Here is a 23,674-nt window from a genome sequence, read left to right on the forward strand (position 1 = left end):
CTTTTTTATTTCTCAAATAGTTTTTAAAACTCTCTTTTAAAAAGCATATTCTGACATCCAATGTCAGGTGTAGACATACTGATTTGAAAATTACCAAGTCCCCCGCTAACACAGTGCATTCCTTCCTCTTCTCAATTCCTCTCTGCTTCTGCTAGCTCTGTCTGCCTTGATCTTCCATTCATTTCTCCTCCCTCTTGCATACCCACCCCCCTCTCTTTTGGCAGTACTGGGGAGTAAACCTGAAGGGCTTTACACAGCTCCAGCCCTTCTGTTTCTTCTGATAAAGTGTCTAGTTATTCCTCCCCACCCTGGGGTGGGGGGCATGCATTTACAAGCTCTCAGCACCCACCTGCCTTAATCCACCCAACACTACAGAGGCAATGGCAGCCACATCCTTCTTTTTTGTGTAACCGGTGGAGATTCAAACTAAAGCTTCAGGATTCCAAGTGTGCACCACAATGCCTGACATTTTTAACGTCACCTCCAGGGATTTACTGAAGTCCTCCTGCCTTTAACGCAAACCCTTTTCCATTAAACTGAGCCATCTCCCTGGCCCAGAATCAGTTCTTAATCCCCACTTACCTTTTTAGATAGTAAGGTAATTTTTATTACTACATTTCTAAAACTTGTTTTTTGAGCTGATTTGTGTCATGTAAGCCTGGAAGTGGTGGATGAGCCCTGGATTAGGGCCATGGTAAAATGCTACCTAGTCATAAAGAATACTAATTTCCATCAAGGGTTTTAGATTGCAAGAGTTGGTTCTTGGAGAGTACAAGATTAACTTAAAATCATTTAAAAATAGGGTTGTGGATTAAGATTCTGGGACTTTTTTAAATTCAAATTTCTTTAATTTTCTACCAAATGGGTAAAGTATCTAACTTGGTAACATAAACATATTATGAATCTTGGAAAAGCCTAAAATGTGACCTGGCTTTGACACATCTATACTTTCTCACTAATTCACAGAAATTTTGCTACCACAACATGTAACTAATAATTTTACAAATGTATAAACTCAGCATAAATCTATATAGAGAAAAAAATGAAGCCAGAGCATATATCCATCCAAACCCAATGGTCAGTGGAATAGAAGCAAGAAGAAACAGGGACTCTTAGCTCCTGGGACAGAACCATTTCTCCACACCCATCATTTAGGATTTGTTTGCTTTGGTCTGCTTTGGCTTTTATAGAGGAAATCCTTTCCATTTTAACTGTGATACACTAAAGTGATCTCTTGTTCTTGTTGCTCTTGCTGTCAAGTCTACCACAGTGTGTGAAACTGAAAAAGTCTGAAACAGATTCTTAGATGTTTGAGAGAAAATATCAATCTACAGGCATCTGCTGATACAGAAGAAAGAAATATTAGCCTTAAAGTCAGCTACAAAGCCACATCAACATGTTCAAAGCTTAAGCATTTCTTAATTCTGGGAGAGGAGAGAGGTCTGCTAAAGTGCTTATCATTTTACCAGGCAATCTGACTCAAGTGGGTGACTCCCCATCTATTACAGAGCTCCATCTTCGGCTCGCCAGTGGACAGCCATGACTGCCCAGAATGTAGGATGGACTTAGACTGAATAACTCACAGCAACTGTGGCTCTAAGATGACAAGTTAGAAGGGCAGTGAGGGGAGGGTGACGAAGAGATGGGCATGATTTAAAAGTGAGCATTTGAGGTACTAGCCTGTCATACGCGGCGATCATAAAGTTGAGGAGGAGACTGATGGACTGCTCCACGCTGATTTGGTGAGTAGAAGGAAGGCGCTTGTTCAGCTGATAGTAGATGGAGGAGATGACAGTCTCAAGGCGGGACACACTGATCTCAGTGGTATGGTCCAGTGTGTTAAGGCCGTTGTCTCGGAAAGCTTCAATCATGTTCCAGATATCAACAAGATGAACTAAACCAGAGAAAATAAACTGTGACAGTGTCACCTCAAAACTGGGTATTTTAAACTAATTTTTTAAGCTTAAAATAAAAAACTCAGCAGGAGAGGGGTGGCTCACACCTTTAGTCCCAGCACTTGGGAGGCAGGGGCAGGCCGAGCTCAAACTCACAGAGCTCACCTGCCTCTGCCTCCCAAGTGCTGGGATTAAAGGAGTGTGCCACCACCACCTGGTACTATTTAATATCAATCAATCCCCTTTTGTGCCCCCTGCCTCCCTCTTATGCATGTGCACACGCACGCACACACCCTAGATACACAAGTTTCAAAAGCACTTTTTAACCACCCACCCCACCCCCTGCTGCACTCCGAAGGCTTCTTCCTCTCTATTCTTTTTCACTGAACATTTTACATTAGCTACAGCCTATCAGAGTGACTTCATGAAGCACTAAAGTCATCATCCATAATCAGAAAAGTACTGACTTGGGAAATGACAATGAAAGAAACATGGCTGCAACCCAAGATGGTATGAGAATTTAAGATCTTATAAGTCTTTTGTTTTTTAAATTGAGACAGGGATCTTAATATATAGCCTTGGAAAGCATGAAACTTGATCTGTGGACCAGGCTGGCCCTTGAATTCACAGGGATCTGCCTGACTCTAAGGAATTTGCCACCACACCCACAACCTGGCAGGATATTTAATTATTTTTTTAAGATTTATTTATTTATGTATATGGATGTTTCGTCTGCATGTACATTTGCACACTAGAAAAAGTTACTAGATTCTATGGGATCTGATGTTACAGATGTGAGCCACCATGTGGGTACCAGTATTTGAACTCGGAACCTCTGAAAAAACAGCCAGTACTCCTAACCAGAGTCATCCCTCCACATACCCATCCTCTTTTAAAAGATTTATTTATGTATATGAGAAGATTTTTAAGTCTCAACATCTGACAGAAGTTCTCAAATGTAAAATGACTTGCTAGAGTCACTTGTTTATAATAAATAGTAAAACTCAGTCTTTTAAAACAGATTTTTCAGGTTGGAAAAATGGCTAAATGGTTAAGAGAACTGGCTGCACTTTCAGAGGACCCAGGTTCAATTCTAACACCCACATGGCAGCTCTCATAGGGTTTGCCTTTGACCTGAGACAAAAATCTCCTCCTCCGTAATTCCAGTTCCAAGAGATATGCATGCAGGCAAAACACCAATGCACATAAAAAATAAATCATTTTGTAAAAAACAAGATTTTTCAACTTTTAGGCTAATGTTTTTTTCATTATATAAACCAGCTTTTCATAAAAACAAAACAATAGCTTTTCATTAACACATGTACATACAAGAAAACTACAGCAATTCTGGAACAATTCATCTTCAAAGAGTAAAAGAATATTCATTCATGCATACATCTGTATGTATTTTATAATCCACATGATGGCCACTACTTATTAAAAGAAGAAAATCAATCTTCACTGTATCTGTATCAAAACACCAAGGCCTTTCTTTCATAAGCTCTAGTAACTATATTTTGTACAAAAGATTTTCTCCCACTTAAATAGCATTACTATTCTGTCCCCTCAGAACCTGTAACTAATTCCCAATCCTAAGAACTAGAACAAGCTCCAGGGATCAGCGTAAAGACAACAGTAAAGACAAACTTTGAGGACCTTAGTTTTGATATATGGAACTCACATGACAGAAAAAAAGAAATGACTCCTAAAAGTTGTCCTGTGCCCTCCATGAAGTATATAGTGTGAACACACACACACACACATACACATGCTAAATAAAAATGTAATTAAAAAAACACATTCTAGCAACATTTTATTAAGCATTTTAAAGGAACTGGGAATATGTCAACAAATGCATTCCAATTTCAAAGCTTATATTCTGATATATAAGACAAGCAGAATTAATTGGGACTGGAGAGTTGGCTCAGTGGTTAAAAAGAATACTTATTTCCATAGGACCCAGCACCCATGTCAGGTGGCTCACAACTGCCTATCCCCAGCTCCAAAGTATCCTATGCCTCTGGCTGTTGTGAAATAATCTTTTTGTACACTGTGAAGATGTGCTTTGCTAAGGCACCTTCTGATTGGTTTAATAAAAGGCTAGAGGCTGGAGAGATGGCTCAGTGGTAAGAGCACTGGCTGTTCTTCTGAAGGACCGGGGTTCAATTCCCAGAGCCCACATGGCAGCTCACAATTGTCCATAACCCCAGTTCCAGCGAATTCAACACTCTCACACAGACATACATGCAAGCAAAGTATCAGTAAAATAAGCAAAAAAATCAAAATAAAAGGCTAAGTGGCCAATAGCTAGGCAGGTAGAGGTTAGGTGAGAGAGTCAGAACATTGGGAAGGAGAGGACCAGAGTCACCAGCCAGATGCAGAGAAAGCAGGAGATGAATATACCATGTTGAAAAAAGGTGCTGCCACATGATAGAGCATAGATAAGAAATACGGATTAATTTAAGTTGGAAGAGCTAGTCCGTAATAAGCCTAAGCTATCAGCCAAGCAATTATAACTAATAAGTCTCTGGTTATTTGGGAGCCAGCTGGTGAACAGAAAAACTTCACCTACATCTGGCCTGGGTGCATCTGCACTTGTGTGCACAAACTCACATGCAAACATACATTTATACACATAATTTAAAAATAATAAAGACAGCCTTCGGTAGTGGCACAAGCCTTTAATTCCAACACATGGGAGACAGAGGCAGGCAGACTGATTTAAGTTCAAGGTCAGTCTGGTCTACAGAGTGAGTTCCAGGACAGCCAGAGCGGTTACACAGAGAAATCCTGTCTCAAAAAAAAGAAAAGAAAAGAAAAGGACAAACAGAATTCAACTAACCTTATAGTATGCCTGGAAGAAACTAAAATTATTTCATAATATCAGAAGTTCCACCTGCCCATCGAAGAAACAAGAAATGACTTACGGTTGCATCGCTTCTGTACAAATCGTAACTTGCAAGCTGTTCTATAAGTTGATAGTCGTATGACATCAAAATTCTGAGCACCTGAGAAAAGGACACAGTAAGTAAAAAGTTGAGCTGTATTTGAGCAGTCCGTTTCTGTTTGGTAGAAGTGTGTTTCCACTGTGATACATCTGGAGAAGAAAGAAGAAGCACCTCGCCTGTACCTATTACATGCCAAGAAGCTACCACAGTTTTGTCTTAGGCTTTGCAAGAGAACTCCGAGAGGAAGGAACAGCAAAAGAGTCGAGTCAAGAAGGTAAACTAGCACTCGGGAGGCAGAGGCAGTCAGATCTGTGAGTTTGAGGCCAGCCTGCCTGGTCTACAAGACAAGTTCTAGGACATCAAGAGCTGTTACACAGATAAACCCTATCTTGAGAAACAAAACCAAAAAAAAAAAAAAAGGAGGAGGGTAAACTCCAAGCCAGGCAGAGTGTGGCTGAGACAGAGGAATTGCTACCAGCCCCAGGCCAGTCTAGACTACACAGTGAAACTCAACTCAAAGGGGAGGAGGGCAGACAAAGAGAGACCTGTAAATTGTAGGCTCAGTCTTGACTATAAAACTTGTCTGGCCGGGGCAGTGGTGGAGCACGCCTTTAATCCCAGCACTCGGGAGGTAGAGGCAGGCCTGATCTACAGAGTGAGTTCCAGGACAGCCTCCAAAGCCACAGAGAAACCCTGTCTCAAAAAAACAAAACAAAACAAGACTTGTCTGTGGCCATGCTGCATGTCTCTTTCTCAGCCTGTGGCTTCATGGGTAGAGAGAACTGGGCCAGCTAACTCTCTAAGGTCCCCTTCTTGCTCTGTGGCAGCCTGCCCTTTTCTAAAGTTGGTCACAGTGGCATTTCTTTGCTGTTAGTATACGATTCCTCTTCCCCCGCCCCAAATCCTCCAAAAAAACCACCATCACCACCTCAAGTACTGGGGACTGAATCCAGGGAATATGCCCGTCAAGTGTTCTACCATAGAGCTACACCATCAGACCATTTTTTATTCAATGGTCTCAGGAAGTAGCACTGGCCTTGACCTTATTCTGGACCCAGCCGGACCTCAACCTTGTGTCACTCTTCTGAGTGCTGCAATGATAGGCACGGGAGTACCAGGGCTGGCTGCTGTAAGTTCCTATTAAGAAGTAAAAATTGCTGAGTGTGGTGGCAGACATCCTGAATCACAGCACTCAGGAGATCCCTGAGTTCAAGACCAACCTGGTCTACATAGCAAGTTCCTGGCCAGCCCCGACTACATAATCAGACTCTGCTCCTACCCCCAAAAAGGTAAAAATAAGATTTTAAAAAAGTAAAATATTTCCTTTCAATTGTATTTGAATGTGGTGACTAACAACCATCTGTAACTCCAGTTCCAAGAGATCCCATGCTGGCTTCTGAACTCCACAGGCACACAAGTGGTACACCAGACATACATGCAGGCAAAATATCCATGCACATAAAATAAAGTTTAAAAAAGAAAAAAAGTAGAGCCAGGGTAAGTGGCTCGTGCCTGTCATCTCAGCACCTGAAAGCCTCGGCACCTGGAACCCTAAATACACAAACAAGCAAGCAAACAAATGAATCTACCAGCAGCAAAGGAAGAAGCAGGCACACAAGGGCCAGAAGACATTCACTCCCTATCTCTCACCACAGTGCCCTCAGCCACCTCAGGACCCTGCCAGCAAGAACATCTCCAGATGTGGCCCTGCAACTCAGGCCAGTACCATGAGCCAAAATAAACTTCGTCTTTATAACTCAGACTGCATACTGTGTTATTAGAAACAGAAATGGACTGAAACAGAGTTCATGTAAAATTGTGTCTGTGCTGCTTAAACTGTTGTAAGCATTTCAAATCATTCTTTTATAAGGATAGTAGCACGGGGCCTGTGAAGAAGTTCAGCAGGTATTAATGTTCCACAACCTGAATGTGAAGGAGAGACCTGACTCTCGAAAGGTGCCCTCTGACCTCCATGTGCATGCCGCAGCATGCCCTCATACACATAAAGAGTACTAGCTCAGGCACAGCTACATCAACGATGATTCCCCCACTGCAGAAGGATGGGGGGGATGATGAACCCTGGGGAAAGATGAACCCTTGAGAGCACTGAAGGGCTAACTACCTCAGTGAGTGAACCAGGAAAATAAAGACAAAATTCACCAAGGGAAATGGCAAGAGGCACAAACCTGGCTTCCCCCAGATTTAGCTTTTAAAATACCTGGATTTAGGAACTGTCGAAATAGCTCAGCAGTTAAGAGCACTTGTTGCTCTTGCAAAGTTCCAGAATTCAGCTCTTAGCACCCACATTGTAACTACTGTGCCAGGGAATTTAATGCCCTCTTCTGGCACCCACACAAATATATATATGCATAGTCTTAAAATCTGGATTGAACAACAACAACAAAAAAAAAATGGCAATGGAAAGAAAAATAACAAAATAGACTGTATTTCCAAAAGATTGATTATAAAAACAATGACAAGTTTTAAAAGACAGTAAGTACTTCATAAGGAAGGTTCCCTACAAATAAACTTGAACTTTGTATTAATTGATATTGTAACATCTAAAGTAACCAAAAAAAGAGCATCTCAGTCACCATCAAGTAAGGGGAAACTGTGAGATGATTGGGAGGGAGGAAGGGGATACCCCCTAGCCAGCCAGATAAGCCAAATCAACCCTGGAGATCAATGAGGTAACAGATGTCGTAGCCAGGTCCCCTCACATTCCCCTTTCCTCTTTATAAGTTGATCATCTCAGTCAACAAAAAGTTAACACAAGCCATAAGTAGATATTGGAAACTTGTGAACAAGGCAAGACACATGCCCAAAGGCAAATTCTGGAGCTAGAACTCTCTTACGAAGTTAATAAGGAACAACTAAACTTATTCTGAGCAAGGATGTAGCACAGACTTATATGGTTTAATCTAGATCATATATGGTATGATCTGGGGCACACAGATAGACTTGAGGTCAAGTCTACAAGAAAAATATCAGATGCTTATTGTTTTAGTTCAAAACAGTAAGAGGGCTGGAGAGAGATGACTCAGCACTTAACCACAGGCAGCTCTTCCGAGGACTCAAGTTTCATTACTAGCACCTACGTAGCTCACAACAGTTGTAACTCCAGCTCCAGGTGATTAAGTTACCATCTGCTAGCCCCAGCATAGGCACATAAGCAGTATATAGGCATACTTGTAGGCAAAACACTCATACACAAAAAGCAATTTTTAAGAGCTTTTTTTTTTTTTTTCTTTTTAAGGATGATAAACATTTTTTAAATGGGGGCTGGAAAGATGGTTCAGTGGCTGAGAGTATTTGTTGTTCTTGCAGAGAACCCAGGTTTGATTCTCAGCACCCACCTCAAGCAGCTTACAATCATCTGTAAGTCAAGTTCCAGGAGATCCAGTGCCCTCTCCGACCTCCAGTCACACATATAACACACAGACATACATGCAGGCAAAATACTCATATACTTAAAATCACTAAAATTCTTTTAAAACATTTGAACATAGCCCAGCAGTGGTGATGTACACCTTTAATCCCAGCATTTGGGAGGCAGAGGCAGGTGGATCTCTGAGTTTGAGGCCAGCCTGGTCTATAGAGCGGGCTGCACAGGGAAACCCGTAGTTAACCTCATTTATTATTCTTGATCAGGCACTGTGCAGAGCTTTCCTTGTGTTGTTATCATAAACACAAGAATTCTATGAAGCCAGTACTAGTCCATAGGTGGGAAAACTGAGGCATATGGAGATTAAGAAACTTGGCCTAAGGGCTGACAAGATGGCCTATCACAAGGGCACTTGTCACTACACCTGACAACCTGAGCTCTACCTCGGAACCCACACAGCAGAAAATAACGGACTCCTGCAAGTTTTCCTCTGTCCTGGCTAGTTTTATGTCAACTTGATACAACCTAGAGTCATCTGAGAGGAGGGAATCTCAACTGAAACAATGCCTCCATAGGATCAGGCAGTGCACAAACTGATAAAGCATTTTCTTAATTAGTGACTGACAAGGGAGGGTCCAGCCCATGATGGGTGATGCCATCCCTGGGCTGGTGGTCCTGAGTTCTATTAAAAAAAAAAAAAAAAAAAAAAAAAAAAAAGCAGGTTAAGCAAACCAGAGAAAGCAAGCTAGTAAGTAGCATCCCTCCATGGCTTCTACATCAGCTCCTGCCTCCAGGTTCCTGTCCTGTTTTAGTTCCTGTCCTGACTTCATTTCAATAATAGACTGTTATCTGGACGTGTAAGTTAAAATCAACCCTCTCTCCAATAATTTCCATCACAGCGATAACATCCCTAACTAAAGCATCCTCTAACATCTACATGTACACCATGGCATGATTGTGCATGCACATGCAATAAATAAGTAAATAAACAAATACTTATTTTTATTTAAAATATATCTATGTATTTATCAGAAAATAAATGAAAGAATAAAGGAATATAAAGTCCCAGAGGCTGTTAAAAATTTTCAAATGAGAGGGCTAGAAAGATGGCTCAACATTCCGGCTGCTCTTCCAGAGGATCTGGGTTCAATTCCCAGAACCCACATGGCAGCTCATGACTGTGTAACTACAGTTCCAGGGGATCTGATACTCACACCAATGGACATAAAATAAATTTTTAAAATTTTAAATGAAAAAAAATTGAACTTCCCTAAGATAATACATATATCCTAAGGTCATTAAGCATGGGAACCAAAATCTAGACCAGCTATTCTAACTGCAGAACCTGTAGTCTGAGGAGCAGATCCAAGACTCCATTTTAGAGCCAGTCATGGGCATACACTGTAATCCCAGCATTTGGGAAACTGAGACAAAGGGATGGTGAGTTCAAAGCTCGTTTGGATGAGACCCTGGTGAAGAGAGCAAAGACAAGAGGGTGTGGGAGAGACAGTGCACAAGCCTCATGTAAGCTCAACTGCACTTTGTTTCTTTGGGAGTGAGACAGACAGAGGGAGGCGCCTGCTTTAAATATCTGGCCAATTCTCCATCAGTGTCAACATCTCTTCCCTACAACCTCTGACAGTTCTCAAGCCTAAACCTCTGGGCTGGGCCTAACTCCACATCCAATGATTGAGTCTCTACAGATTCAAACTATGATGAAAGCCAAAAGATCTTCTAAAACTTCACCTGTTAATTATATTCTAAGAGGCAGAATTCTAGAATTCTTCAAGTACCTCATGAACTATCCCACTCTGGGTTTCTGCGTCCTATTTCCTGATTCAGCCATGCAGGACCAATTTCACAATTCACAACATTTTGTTTGTTTGTTTGTTGTTTTAAGATAAGGGTCTCAGTCTGTAGTCAAGGCTGTCCTTGAACTCATGGTCCTCCTCTGAGCACTAGGATGATGGGCACATGCCCAGACCCAGCTTTGCATTAGTACCCATAAAATGTTTTTTAAAGGGTTTACAACAGGCGGTGGCGCACACCTTTAAATCCCAGCACTTGGGAGGCAGAGGCAGGTGGATCTTTGTGTTCAAGGCTAGCCTAGTCTACAAAGTTCCAGGACAGGCAGTACTACACAGAGAATTCTTGTCTGGAAAAACCACACAACACACACACACACACACACACAGACACACACACAAAAAGATCTTACAAAGACTAATCCAAACCAATACTATAAAGGAATTTGAGACCTAACAAGTGCGAGATGGTCTATATCATATAGTCAAAGTCATATATACACACAGTTAAAGAAAAAGAAAACTATTTGGAACCACCCAATTCCTCCAAGCCATGTCTGTGTTTTGGGATTTAAAAAAAAAAAATATATATATATATATATATATATATATATATTGTGATATATATAAAGATATATATATCAAAATATAATCTTTAACAGAAGATTTTTGAGTGGACAGTAAAGTTTCCTTTTTGGTTTTCCAATAGTTCTAACACTTAGTTCTCTCTACTGAAAGCCTGGCATCTAGTAAAAAGGTAATTTATATAATGAATTAATTATTAACTATTTATCGCCACCTGCAAGCTTATGGTAACAATTACAGAAAGAGTCCCAAACAGTAAGCATGACTTAAAGTCACAGGTATTCCATTTTGCCTTATTATTTATGCTCTTAACTAAGAAAGCACTTGGGAGGCAGAAGCAGGCAAGAACTCTGCTTTGAGTTTTTCAAGCCAGCCTGGTCTACATAACAAGTTCCTAGCTACTTGAGCTATATAATAAGATCCTGGAGAGAGGGGAGGGGGCAGAGATTGAGAAGGGAAACCTTGTCTTGGGATACACACACACACACACACACACACACACACCCAGTATTCCATGTGTGGGAGCACTGGATACTCACGCATTTCTATGAAGAGCTGTCTCTTCTCCGCCATGGTCTTCCTCTTGTTCCCACCTTCCTCAATCATCCTAGAGATGAAGAAAGACACAATGAGCCAAGTCATGGTGTGAAGACTCAACCAAGTACTTATCATTCAGCTGTGAGCAATGCAGGAAACCACAGTGAACATTAGACAGCAGCATCATTAAAATAAAGTGGGGGGGGGAATACTGGACAGTTAGTACTTACAGGAAGGAGCTGGTATATATAGCTCCTGAATTGAAAATGCAGGACGGTTTTTCTTTTCTTTGGGGACTCATACTTTCACTCAGGCTGCTCTAGACTTCACAACAGAGCCCAGGCTGACTTTGAACTCACAGTTGCTCTCCTGTCCCAGCGTCATGAGTGCTGGAATTACAGCCACACACTATCATACCTGGTTGAGAATGTCTTTGTTCCAACTTGATTACTTTCTTTACAGAGCCCTGAGTGTGTTGAGACAGTTTCATCTACCACCACTGTTTGGCATATATTAGTATGTTACTAAATATGATTTCAGATACAACAGAATGAAGCCTATAGTAAAGAACATGAGAGTTTTCCACTTATACACAAAAGACAAACATAACATCTTCTGTATTTGGTGAAATGATTCATCCCCATGCTAAAGAGCTCCTCCAAGGAACATTTCTGTCACATAGCAATAGCAGTTAATGCTGACACTCAGACTGTGCCAGGTGACAAAACTCCTCACATGTGTGGAACCAAGTATCAAGTCCCAGCTGCCTATGAGGCTGAGACAGGAGAATTTTTCTAACCTAGTTGTTCAAAGCTGGCCTAGACAATGTAACAAAACTCTAATCTCAAGAACAAAAGCAACAGTGTGATTTACATTTGCATTCCTCTATGATCTATTCAGTCCCCACAAAAACCTTCATGCCTGCTTTATTATTACTGCTGTTCCTGTTTCACACATTAGGTAAAGATGCAGAGAAAGCTAATATGTTAAAGGGCACATAGCTCAACACCAGTGCGAGTGCAGCCTCTTGGACACAGTCTTCATGTAACTGTTATTTACAGATACATGGATCTCCAATGGCTAAAAAGATAGCACACCACCCATTATACAGACCTGCTTGTGCCAAGCTCTGCTGAACATAAGCCAGATAATTACACTGCGTAGATTAAACTGCTGCAAATCACTTTCAAGTAGATTAAACTGTTATATATTAAACTAGTACAAACCATACTCAAACATCTTATGGTCACAAACTAAATGACAACTACATGAACTGCACATCACAAGAGCAAGTTGCCTGCTTGGTTACAGCAAGTTTAGTTGTGCCCTAAAGAGACTTTCAAATATAAATATGTTCCTTAACATTCCATAATTAAGATTTTGATTAAAAATGACCCTGTTCCGGTCATGGAAATGTCATCAGGGAGACTTCAACACACATCATGGCTACAATTTACCCCAAGTCAAAGGAATTCTGAATAGAAAGTAAGCAAAAAAAAACAAAACAAAACAAAACAAAACAAAACAAAAAAAAAAAAACGCCAGAAACAGAAAAAACAATCTAATAAAATCTAGGACTTAAAGAAAAAGCAGTTGGTTCCAGTAACCTGTAATTACAAAGGGAAGAGGCCACTCAGAAGCTTGAGGCTCCTTATCCCGGACTTGGTTTCTCAAAACGTCAACGGCTGATGCATACCACAACAGAATAACCACAACGTCCTCGATGATGTGTATCACAATTTACATCCTCTACCTGCTTTAGTATCCCTTTATATCACTTTTCTCAAAGCAGAGAAAACAAATTGCTAGAGTCTGCTGGTTCTTAATGACACTTTTCTGAAATTTTATTTTTATTTGTAGATTAATCTTAGGAAGCAATATGTATCCTGGGGTTGTCTAGATGGCCCACAAGTAGTGCCAAACAATTTCAGCACCGACAACTGCAGGTAAAACTGCTAGTGGTTGGTGGCTGTTGAACTACAGGACTACAATTTCTTGGGCAAGTCAGACCTGCCATCTCCTTTTGCAAATAAAACTTTGGAAACACAGCCATGCCTATCTAATTCTGTTCCCCTTTTGTTTTTAGAAGGGAGTATAAGGGCTAGACATGGTCTCGTGTAGTCCAAGTTAGCCTCAAACTTGCTATACAACTGAAGAAGCCACTGAACTCCTAGTCCTCCTGCCTCACCTCCTAAATGGTGGGATTACAGGCATGTGCTTTCATACGGGGCTTCATTTCTCTATTACTTATGGCAGAATTTCTGTATTCATAAAACAATGTCAAACTACGATTGCCATTGAGAACTCCTGGCCTGAAAAGTCTAAAGTAAAATTTACTGTCAGGCCCTGTAAGAAAGAAAAGTTTGTCAATCTTATTTATAACAATAATAATTAACACTGAATTACTACATGTCTGAATACAATTAGGATAGTTATGTCCCCATTGTTAAAAATGAAAACAGTCATACCATGGCCTTTGTTTCAGTTCCATTACTGAATGTACCTCCTTGGAGCAGTGCTTTAATCACACTAAGACGCTAAAATGGCATAAACATTACGGACACTTCAACTACTGAGATTTAAATGTGAATGTCCTGCACAGTTTCATGTGTTTGAAACTGTTTGTGGCCCCCTTGACACTATAGCCTCACTAGAAGCGGTTGCTGGAGCCAGCCTGAAAGAGTCACCTGCTTCAGGTTCTGGCGTCACTCCATTCTTCCCAATTGCAAAACAATGTGACAACCTGCCTCAAGCTCCAGGAGCCGCTATGAACTGCATCCTCACATTGTGACCCAAAATAAACCCTTTCTTACATTACTTTAGTCAGGTATTTTTGTGTCATCAACAAGACAGGTAATTAATGCATCCAGCTTTGTTTCTGTCTGTTTTCAAAGGAAAGAAAGGAAGGAAAGAAAGAACGAATCTTAAAGAGGAAGAGATATGAAAGGGAGAAGATGAAAACCCACTATGAAAATGCTTCAATAATTTTACAGATTATTGTACAAGTAAACAGTATACTTTCAAGGTTTTAAAAAGAATGAGGCAGGAGCTGAAAATATGGCTAAATGGGTAGCCTGCTTGCTGTAGAAACACATGGACCTAAGTTCAAATCCTCAGCACCTACATAAAAGAAGCCAGATGTAGTGGTGTATACCTGTAATCCCCAGTGAAGGGGGAGGGGTGGAATTAGCTCATCTCAGCAGCCAGCTAGTCTAGCCAATCAGTGAAATCCCAGTTCAGTGAAAGACCTGTCTAAAAAATAATGTAGACAGCAATAGAATAAGACACCTAACATCAATCTATGGAAATATCAAGGTAGCCCATGCATACACACACACACACACACACACACACACACACACACACACACACACACACACACGTGAGGGGGGAGGACTGAGAGGGAAGAGAGAAAATATGAGAGAGAGAGAGAGAGAGAGAGAGAGAGAGAGAGAGAGAGAGAGAGAGAGAGAGAGAGAGAGAGAGAGGTGGCTAAGACCAGCTGATGAAAAGACTGGAGATGTGTAAGCCAGGAAACAATAACAATGCAATACAGGTTGTCCTGGCCAGCCACAGCCAAACCTTCCCTGAAGGCTTAGTTACTTTTCTATGGCCGGGAGCTGCCTATCTTGTCACAGCTGCACTTTTCCCTGGAGGACTCTAGCCAAGCAACGCCTGCAAAGTTACTCACTCCCACAGGGTAATGGACAGCTGCAGCAGATGACAGATAAGTCCTAAATACCAGCCCAAGAAAGTTCTGGACCCTGAAATCTTGTGTAAGTATACAAGTACCTCTGCCACTGAGCATAACTACTAAACCCAGACTAATGCCCGTGGGGTCATTGGGAACACATATGAAATATGCCTGAGCAGCTGCACTAAAGCGACCACCCAAGAAGGCGAGTTTACTACTCTTCTCTCATAGCTCCAGGTCTGAACTCCAAACTGCCAGGCTCCCCAAACAGCACTCTGTAGCACATGCTAAAAAACCACTCAGGAAAGCACTCTAGTTTGCTTGCAGAAAAGAAAGCTAAGGAGTGGAGGGAGATCCCCAGCTGCTTTCTCTCCTCCTCCATTCTCTCCTACCCAGGCTCACAGGCAATCTTGCCTCATACTGACGGCAACAGAAGCAGAAAAGGCAGCTGGTATGGAAAACTACAGGAATTAAAACTGTGAAGGGAAAAGAAAATGAAAAGCAACCGGCTTGAGGGGGGGAGAAATAAAACCGTCTTTGTTCACCTTGACATGAACATCTACACAGACCACCCAAAAGAATTACCAAAAATCTGCCAACTGATAAGCAATTACAACAAGGGTAGCAGATACATGATCAATACAGAAAAACCTATCCATTTCCTACATAGTAGCAAGAAACTGGATATGAAGTTAAAAACATAATAAAATGAATAATAAAATGTTTAAGTTTACTAGAAAATAAAAATAGAGGTGCTGGAGAGATGGCTTGGGTTATGAGAGCACTTATTGCTCTTGCAGAAGACCCAAATTTGATGCCGATGCCCACATGGTGCTCACAACTAACCATAGCTCCAATTCCAGGGCATCAGACACCATCCTCTGACCTCCATGGGCACCAAGCACATATGTGATGCACATATATGCATGCAGGCAAAACACTCACATATAAAATTAAAAAATGAATAAAGCTAATAAAATAATGTTCAAATATACCACTTAATGTTATCGTCCCTCAAAAAATATGAATATTTTGTGAAAATATAGCAAAATACGTACAAGACCAATGTGAAAAAACCCATAAACTGGTGGAAAAACATCAACATAAAATGAAATAAATTACTGAGATTCCATGTTCATACATAAGAAGACTAACACTGTAAAGATGTCAGTTTCATTAAACTCAATTTATAGATTCAAGGCAATCCCCACCAAACTCCCAGCAAGTTACTTGGTAAATATCAACAGACTCATCCTAATGTCCACACAGAAGACAAGACCCTAAGAATAGCCAAGAGGATATCTTTCAAAAATAAAAATAAAAAGCTGTAGCCCTGATAGCACTATATGACACACGCTATGAAAAGGCAACCCAATGGAGGAAAGCGATCTTGTCAACAAAAGGTATGGAAAGTTGGATGTCTATAAGCAAAAATATTCATTCAAATGCAGACATTATACCAGTCACAAAAAATAAATCAAAACAGCCTAATTTTAAAACATAAAACTTATACAACTCCTAGAAATCACAAGAGAAAAATAAACAATCCAGGGGTTATGGTGAAGACTCTGGTTTTCATTTTCTCAGGCAGAGTCTCACACTGTAACCTAGGCTGGTTTGAAACTCATCTAGGTAGTCCAGTCTTGGCCCCCAACTGTGGTAATCCTCCTGCCTCAGCCTCCCAGGAGCTGAGACTACATGTGTGGGCCACCACATTCAGTGGATAATGATTCTGTGCATGTGTGTTCGTGTGTCTGTGTAATACGTATGTGTATGGTGTAAGTCTCTGTACCCATACTTGCGGAAGCTGGAAGACATCAGATGCTGTGCTCTATCAGCTTAATCCTCTGACACAGGGTCTTTTACTAAACCTGGAGCTAGGCATGCAGGCAGCAAGCCCGAGAAATCTCTGGTCTCTGTTCCTTCCCATCCCCAGTGCTGGGGTGAAAGGTGCACACATGTCCAGGCTTAGCCTTGTCCATAGGAGCTAGAGTCCCAGCTGGAGTCCTTGTGTTTGCAAAGCCTCTTACTCCCTGAGCCATCTCTGCAGTCTTTAGGTATAATACCACTGGCAGAAACAAAGAAAGAACTGTTAAACTGAACTTCACTAAAAGTAAAAAGTAAGGGCCTTCCAGCACAGAGGAGGCAGAGACTGGTGCATCTCTGTGAGTTCCAGGAGAACCTGGTTCACAAGGTGAGTTCCAAGCCAGCCAAGGCTACAATAGTGAGACCCCGCCCCCATCTCAAGAAACACAACAAAAAAAGCGACAACAACAACAAAAGGGTGTCTGGCCTCCACAGACATGTTCACATGCACCTGCACACTCACACACAGCACATACAGAAAAGTAAAACTAGGAGACAGCACTATGTGCCTATAAAAACAGCCAAAGGGGAGGACAGACGACACCATGCACTAGTAAAGATGCAAAGCAACGGGTCCAGATATTATCATATAATCCTTGGTATTTAGGCAGAGGTGAAAATGTACATCTACCCCCAAAAACACACAAAAAAAAACCCCACAGATTTTCATAGCAGCTTTATTCATAATTGAAAACAATAGCATGGGCCTTCAGTGACGGGATAAACTATTCAGTTTTAAAAGGAAATGAACCACAAAGTCATTAAGACATTGAAGAAACTTAATCAAAAATTACTAAGGGGAAAGGGCCAACCTACACCCAGCACAGAGCAAATTCAAGGCCAGTCTGGGCTAAATGAGACCTTGTCACAGAAACCAATCCAAAAGGACAAAAAGCACGATTTTAACTATATAACATCCATGAAATGGCAAAACTACAAGGACAGTAAAGACTGGTGAGACTAGCGTTAAGGTGGGCAATGAACCCAATGAACATGAAGGAATATTTGTACAGTGAAACAATTTGGTCTGATGATGGCTGGTACATTCCATTATACCATTTGCTTAAACCCAAGAATGTACAACACCAAGTCAACTATAACACAAACAATGAATTTGGGAGTGAACGATGTGTCCATGTGCCACACTGGTAGGAAAGGCTGGTGATCAGGAGGCTGGGTGTGTCTCAGGGCAGAAAGCACACAGGAAATCTAGACTTTTGAGAAACTGTAAACAGAGCTTTGACCCTCTTGCTACAAGATGGCAAAGACTGTGCAAAGAGGCTGTGCTGGGATTATGTCCTGAAAGATGTTTATCTTCTAAGACCTACACCTGCCTCTGGGACAGTAAGAACAAGAGGCCAAAGGTGAAGAGATGGTTCAGCAGTTAAGAGCACTGGCTGCTCTTCCAGAGGACCCAGGTTTGATTCCCAGCACCCACATGGCAGCTCACAACTGTCTGGAACTCCAGTTCTAGGGGACCAGACACTCTTAGACAGACACACATACAGGCAAAAAACCAATGGACATAAAATAAAAGTAAATACATCAAGAAGAAGGAAGGAAAAGAAGAAAAGAAAGCCACGATATGGGAAAGGATCGTGAGAGTGAGTGTTGGACTTGGAGGCCCAGTATATATGCTGTTAAGAATAAGGGTGTCAATTGATAGGGGGCACTGGCTCATGACTCAGGATTTAGTAAGATAAAAACATCTGGAGACAATCCTGATGTGTTGTGGGAATGACTCACTGAAGCCTGAAATGCAATGCTTAAATGACATCCTAGAGAAAAATGAGTTGGAGATGCTAGAACTGCAAGAAGGTACTAAGGAAGGTATCAAAGGGTCCTTGTCTCCCACACCGTGCACACTTTACCAAGTCCTTACACCCTAGACAGGCAGCAGGTTTTCCACAATACCCCCTACCCAAGCTTTGGAGTCAATTTTTATTTCTTCAGGGCAGGCCCGAAACAGTATAAACCTACCACCTGGGAACATCCCTACCCAATGGCTAATGGAGACAATAATGAAGGGTCACCACTGCCTTACCAACTCCATACCTATTTCACACTGCCTCAGCTACTCTCCCACTAACAGGATGGATAATTAACCCCTTATTTGCTATCTTCTTGTTCCTATCTCACTTCTCTCTGTCCAACAGTTTTTTCCTGGGATAAGCTCCTAAACAAAATGCTTCTATTCAAATCCTTGCCTAGAATCAGTTCCTACAGACATCATACCTGTTCATTCAACCAAGTTCATGGTCCCAATTCCCTCAAGTACAAACTTACGAGGCACAAAAACCAAGAGTGTCACCAATTCTTTCCCCAGGCAGGCGATGCTTTATGGGCATTATCATCTGCATCTCTGTCGTTAGGTTTTGAACAGGTCTAAACCCGACAGGGACCTACTACCACCACAGCTGACCATTTGCCCCTGCTGTTGAGACAGGACCTGAACATCAATCAATGCTTGCATGAATGCAAACACAACTCTCTACTTCCTTCCACTTGGACTCCTGAAATTCTGCCTTTTCGTAGCCGCACTCTGAAGATAGCCAATATCTTGTCATCATCCTCTTCACACACTGACTCTAATTTCAAACCCTGCCACTTCCTTCCTCCCCATTGCTCTCACACTCACCTCCCCTTTTTCCCATTTCTACTGCCAAAGCCTTCACCCAGACTAATGGACAAATAAAATTCTATGACCTCCTGATCCCAGCCTCTCCACCCCTTCTTCCTCTAGTTCACCCTGCATACACACAAAGAAACACACCCACTGGCTATGTCCACACAAATCTGCCAGCTCTTCAGCGCATCCAGCCACCCTCTCAGGTAGGAGCTTCTTCCCACAATAATTAAAGACATAATGCAGACACAGTCTACAACATGTAAAAGAAGGCCAGAGCCCTCACTGTGAGTCTCAAGCAGAGTATCTTAAATCGAAAAGCTGACACTGCAAGTTCCTAGACAACGCTGTTTAATATTCTTGGCCCAAAGCCAAACTGAGAAGAAGTTTTCACACAGAACACCAAAAACAACAAGATAAAAAGTTTTCTAAGTTGAATGTTATCAAAATTAACTATTCTGCAAGGTTATTTTTTTTTTTTTAAAGTGAAAACAAGCACAATGAAGACTTTGCAGGCCAGGGATGTGGCGCTGAGAGTAAAAGCTGGCACGCTGAGCTTGATTCCTGAGTCCACAGGAAAATAGAAGGCAGCTGATGCCCCAGGGCTGTCCTGTGTCATCTACATGCACAAGTGGCCACACTCATATCACACTCACACAGAAATGAAAACATAAATAATTTTTCAAAGCACACATGAAAGAAAGGTCTTCCAAATAAATTTTAGGAATAGAGCTTAAAACTCAGGAACAAAAAAAAGTACAACTAAAAAATAGCCAATGGGCCAGCAGGATCGCTCAGTGGGTAAAGGTGCGTACCACCAAATCTGACATCCTGAATTGGATCCCTGGGACCCGCATGATGGGAGAACAGAGCCAATTCCCAAAAGCTGTCCTTTGACCTCTGTCCACACACATACACACGATAAATGATTTTACATGGCTAAAGGATCTAATTAGATGCCTTGCCAAAGGAGATACACAGTAAGCAACAACATAAAAATATGTTTGGTAAGTTCAAAATAGTAAATTAACCATAGTGTATCTCTCTTTATTGTTTATCTACTAAAAGAGCTAAAATTGAAAAAAATGACAGTATAAAATTTGACAAAACTCCTACCTGTTACCAGACAGGTAGATCTCTGTGAGTTTAAGCCAGCCTGGTCTACATAGTGAGTTTCAGAAAAATCAGAGCTACATTGTAAGATGAGGCTTTGTTTCAAGAGAAGTATAAATAACAATAAACAATATATTGAGATGATGGCTGTGCATGCCTTTAATCCCAGCACTCAGGAGACAGAGGCTGCCAGATCTCTGTGAGTTTGAGGCCAGCCTGGTCTACAGAGCCAGTTCTAGGACAGCCTGGGATACACAGAGAAAAAAAAAATCAGTATTGTTGGCCTATAATATCATTACATCATAATATCACCTTAAGGCATAATATTCTCAACAGTGTACACAAATAGCATTTGTAATACTTGGCTGGTTCTACATCAGTCTGATCAGATCATTGTCTCTGTATTTTGCATTTGATGGACAACAAGCTCATCACTGAAACAGAAGAAGCATCCATCCTACTTTTCCTTGGTCTGTGAGTATGCTTGCACTGTGACTTCGCTCTTCAGCTGACCGAAAATCCACTCCACAGTTTTTTTGCAGGAATTTTGTTAAACCAGTCATCTATTTAGCAAGGTTCATTTCCTTCAAATCAAGTAACACAAAAATCTGAAAGCCCACTGAGCCAGGCAGAAGTGAGCAGCAATATATCATCCAAATAGTATAAGCAGACAAAACAGGAGAATCACCTACTCAGGGTGAGATGTTGCCACCATCAGCTCCCATCCCCTAAGCACATGGCCCTGAGGTCTGTCATCAGGCATACAGATGGTGTGCCAGTGGATATGTTATATATTAATAAAATATAACTGCTTAATCTTCTTGTTACCCTGCCTACAGCACCTTTTCCTATACCTGTCACTTCTCAATTTTGGGATAAGTCACAGCTGGGGTGGGAGGGGCATGCGACCTTGCCTGTAATCCCAGGTAGAAGGATACTGAGTTCAAGGCCAGCCTGGAAATACAGCAAGACTCACCATGTCTTAAAAAAAAAAAAAAGACTGAGGCTAGGTGTTGGTGGCACACCCCTTTAATTCCAGCACAGAGGCAGGTGGATCTCTATGAGTTCAAGGCCAGCCTGGTCAGAGAGCTAGTTCCAGGACAGGATCCAAAGCAATATAGAAAAACTCTGTCTCAAAAAAAAAAAAAAAAAAAAAAAAAAACAACGAGAAATCTGTTGGCCTAAGGAGCAATCAGGACTGTGTATGTTAGAACTAGCTGAGAACACACTGAGACCTAAGATTATGAAGCAATTACTTTAGGTAGCCAATGATATGGCTATAAATGCCCTTCCTCACCATCCAACTGTGCACATCACCCTTTGCAAAACAAGCAGAAGTAAATAAATGAAAAAGGAAAGAAAACAACAAAACAGCGGTGCCCTTGATAAGCTCCTAGAGGGCCACAAGAACCCCCCCTATCTGTTCTGTCCTAGGAAGACAATGTGCTACTGAGCTGAACACTGTGTCTACAGGCAGAGAAGGGTAAGTAATTGCCACAGCACACAGACTAACGTAGAGGGGGAGGACTCTTTGGAAAGGTTTCCAGACAGTCTCTGTACTGCTAAATGAGCCTCCCTCTCCTTTGAGTTGGCTTGTTAGTTTTTTAACCTTGGCACCTCTTGTCACATCAAAGCATTCAGGTAAGGGGTGAGGACACTGGCTCAGGCAGGGAACCTTTGCCTTGAAAGCTCCAAAAAAAATCCTAGGGGCTGGGTGGGGATAGTTTAGTGGGGTAAAGCACTGGCCACACAACACGAGGACTGGGATTTGGATTCCCAGCCCCCATGTAAATGTGAAATGAGCCTGGCAGCCTGCACTCTCAACCAAGTGCTCAGAAGGCAAAGATGAGGCTCCCCACAGCAAGCTGACTCTCTAGGTTAGCTAAATCATCAAGCTCTGAATTCAGGTGGAAGATCTATGTGTAAAGGTAGAGAAAAACTCAAGGAGACAACGCGCATCGGTCTCTAGCCCCCACATATGCATGAACACACATGCACACACCACACACATACAATAAGCAAAAGGGTAAGTAAATAAACCAGGTTAGGTAACAAACAGTTATAAACCCAGCCCAGAGGAGGAGGCACAGTTTGGTGAATCTGCCCTGCTCTCTAGCCAGCCAGACTTGTTAAATATAACAGCCTGCCAGTAAGAGAGGCTAACTCAAAAACCAAGGCTAAGGGTACCTAAGGAACAACACCTAAGGCTGTCCTCTGGCCTCCACATGCACCAACACACACAAGCACACATGCACGCACACACACACACACACACACACACACACACACACACACACACAGAGAGCACTAGGGTATGGAAAACCCATTTGCAAATACACAGTCTCCTGAAAAAAAAAAAAAAAATCTGTCAGACTCCCTGACTATTTGTATGATGAACAGGCAGGTCTAAGCTCAGGCTGCCATTAATACACGAAAAAATAAAATTAAAAAACACCTAAAGGCATGGTGGTGCATGTCTTTAATTCCAGCACTCCAGAAGGCAGAGGCAGGTAAACTCTATGAGTTCAAGGGAACCTCGGAGTTCCAGGACAGCCAGGACTACAAGGAACCTAATTCCTTTGTTCATTTCAGGAAAATTCTCAAATATTCTTCCTCTAATACTTACTCTTTTCTGCTTCAGATTAAAAGGAGTGCCAGAGAAAATAATTTAAAACCCTAGATGTCTTCTTGTAACAAATCTGAGAGCATTCTCTAGGTTCCAATAAAAAACATTCAGTAGTCTACAACTACCCAGAGTTCTGAACAGCTGAGCTTAACCTCAACGAGGCTATGCTAACCATCAAATGAATCATGGTAAATGGTTAGTACAATATCTAGGCACAACCTAACAGCCTAATGAGTGTCAGCTATCAGGCACTTACTTGGACTATAACACAGCCCATACAAAGATGTTGAGTCAAAACCTGACTGTCACAGCATTTCAGTTCTGCTTTAACTTATAGACAGTGTTAGTCATAAATACAGATCCAGGGGCTGGAGATGCAGCTCATTTGGAGTGCTTGACTGACATACAGGGATGTTTACAGTGTTTGCTAGCTGAGTTCCAGCATCAACACTGAATAAGCCAGGTTTAGTGGTTCAAATTTGTGCTCCCAGCACTAGGGAGACAGAGGCAGAAGGATCAAAAGTTAAATGTCATCCCCAGCTGCAGAGTGAGTCTGAGGCCATACATAGGGCTGTCTCAAAAAATAGAAAAACT

The 23,674-nt window shown here is 41.7% G+C and overlaps 1 protein-coding gene across 6 annotated transcripts in view; it reads right to left on the reverse strand.

Moving 5' to 3' along the window:
- Positions 1–23,674, reverse strand: part of Dtnb (dystrobrevin beta) — a 196,782-nt gene that overhangs the window by 166,278 nt on the left and 6,830 nt on the right. For all 6 annotated transcript variants that reach the window (XM_051181728.1, XM_051181732.1, XM_051181730.1 and 3 more), the window contains exons 2-4: positions 11,158–11,225; positions 4,823–4,903; positions 1,681–1,894 (exon numbers count right to left, since the gene is read on the reverse strand). In XM_051181728.1, coding sequence (XP_051037685.1) covers positions 1,681–1,894; positions 4,823–4,903; positions 11,158–11,224 — 362 coding nt within the window. In that variant the 5' untranslated portion in view covers position 11,225. The remainder of the gene's footprint in view (positions 1–1,680; positions 1,895–4,822; positions 4,904–11,157; positions 11,226–23,674) is intronic.

The sequence above is a fragment of the Phodopus roborovskii genome, unplaced genomic scaffold, assembly GCF_943737965.1.
Source record: "Phodopus roborovskii unplaced genomic scaffold, PHOROB, whole genome shotgun sequence".
Taxonomy (NCBI): domain Eukaryota; kingdom Metazoa; phylum Chordata; class Mammalia; order Rodentia; family Cricetidae; genus Phodopus; species Phodopus roborovskii.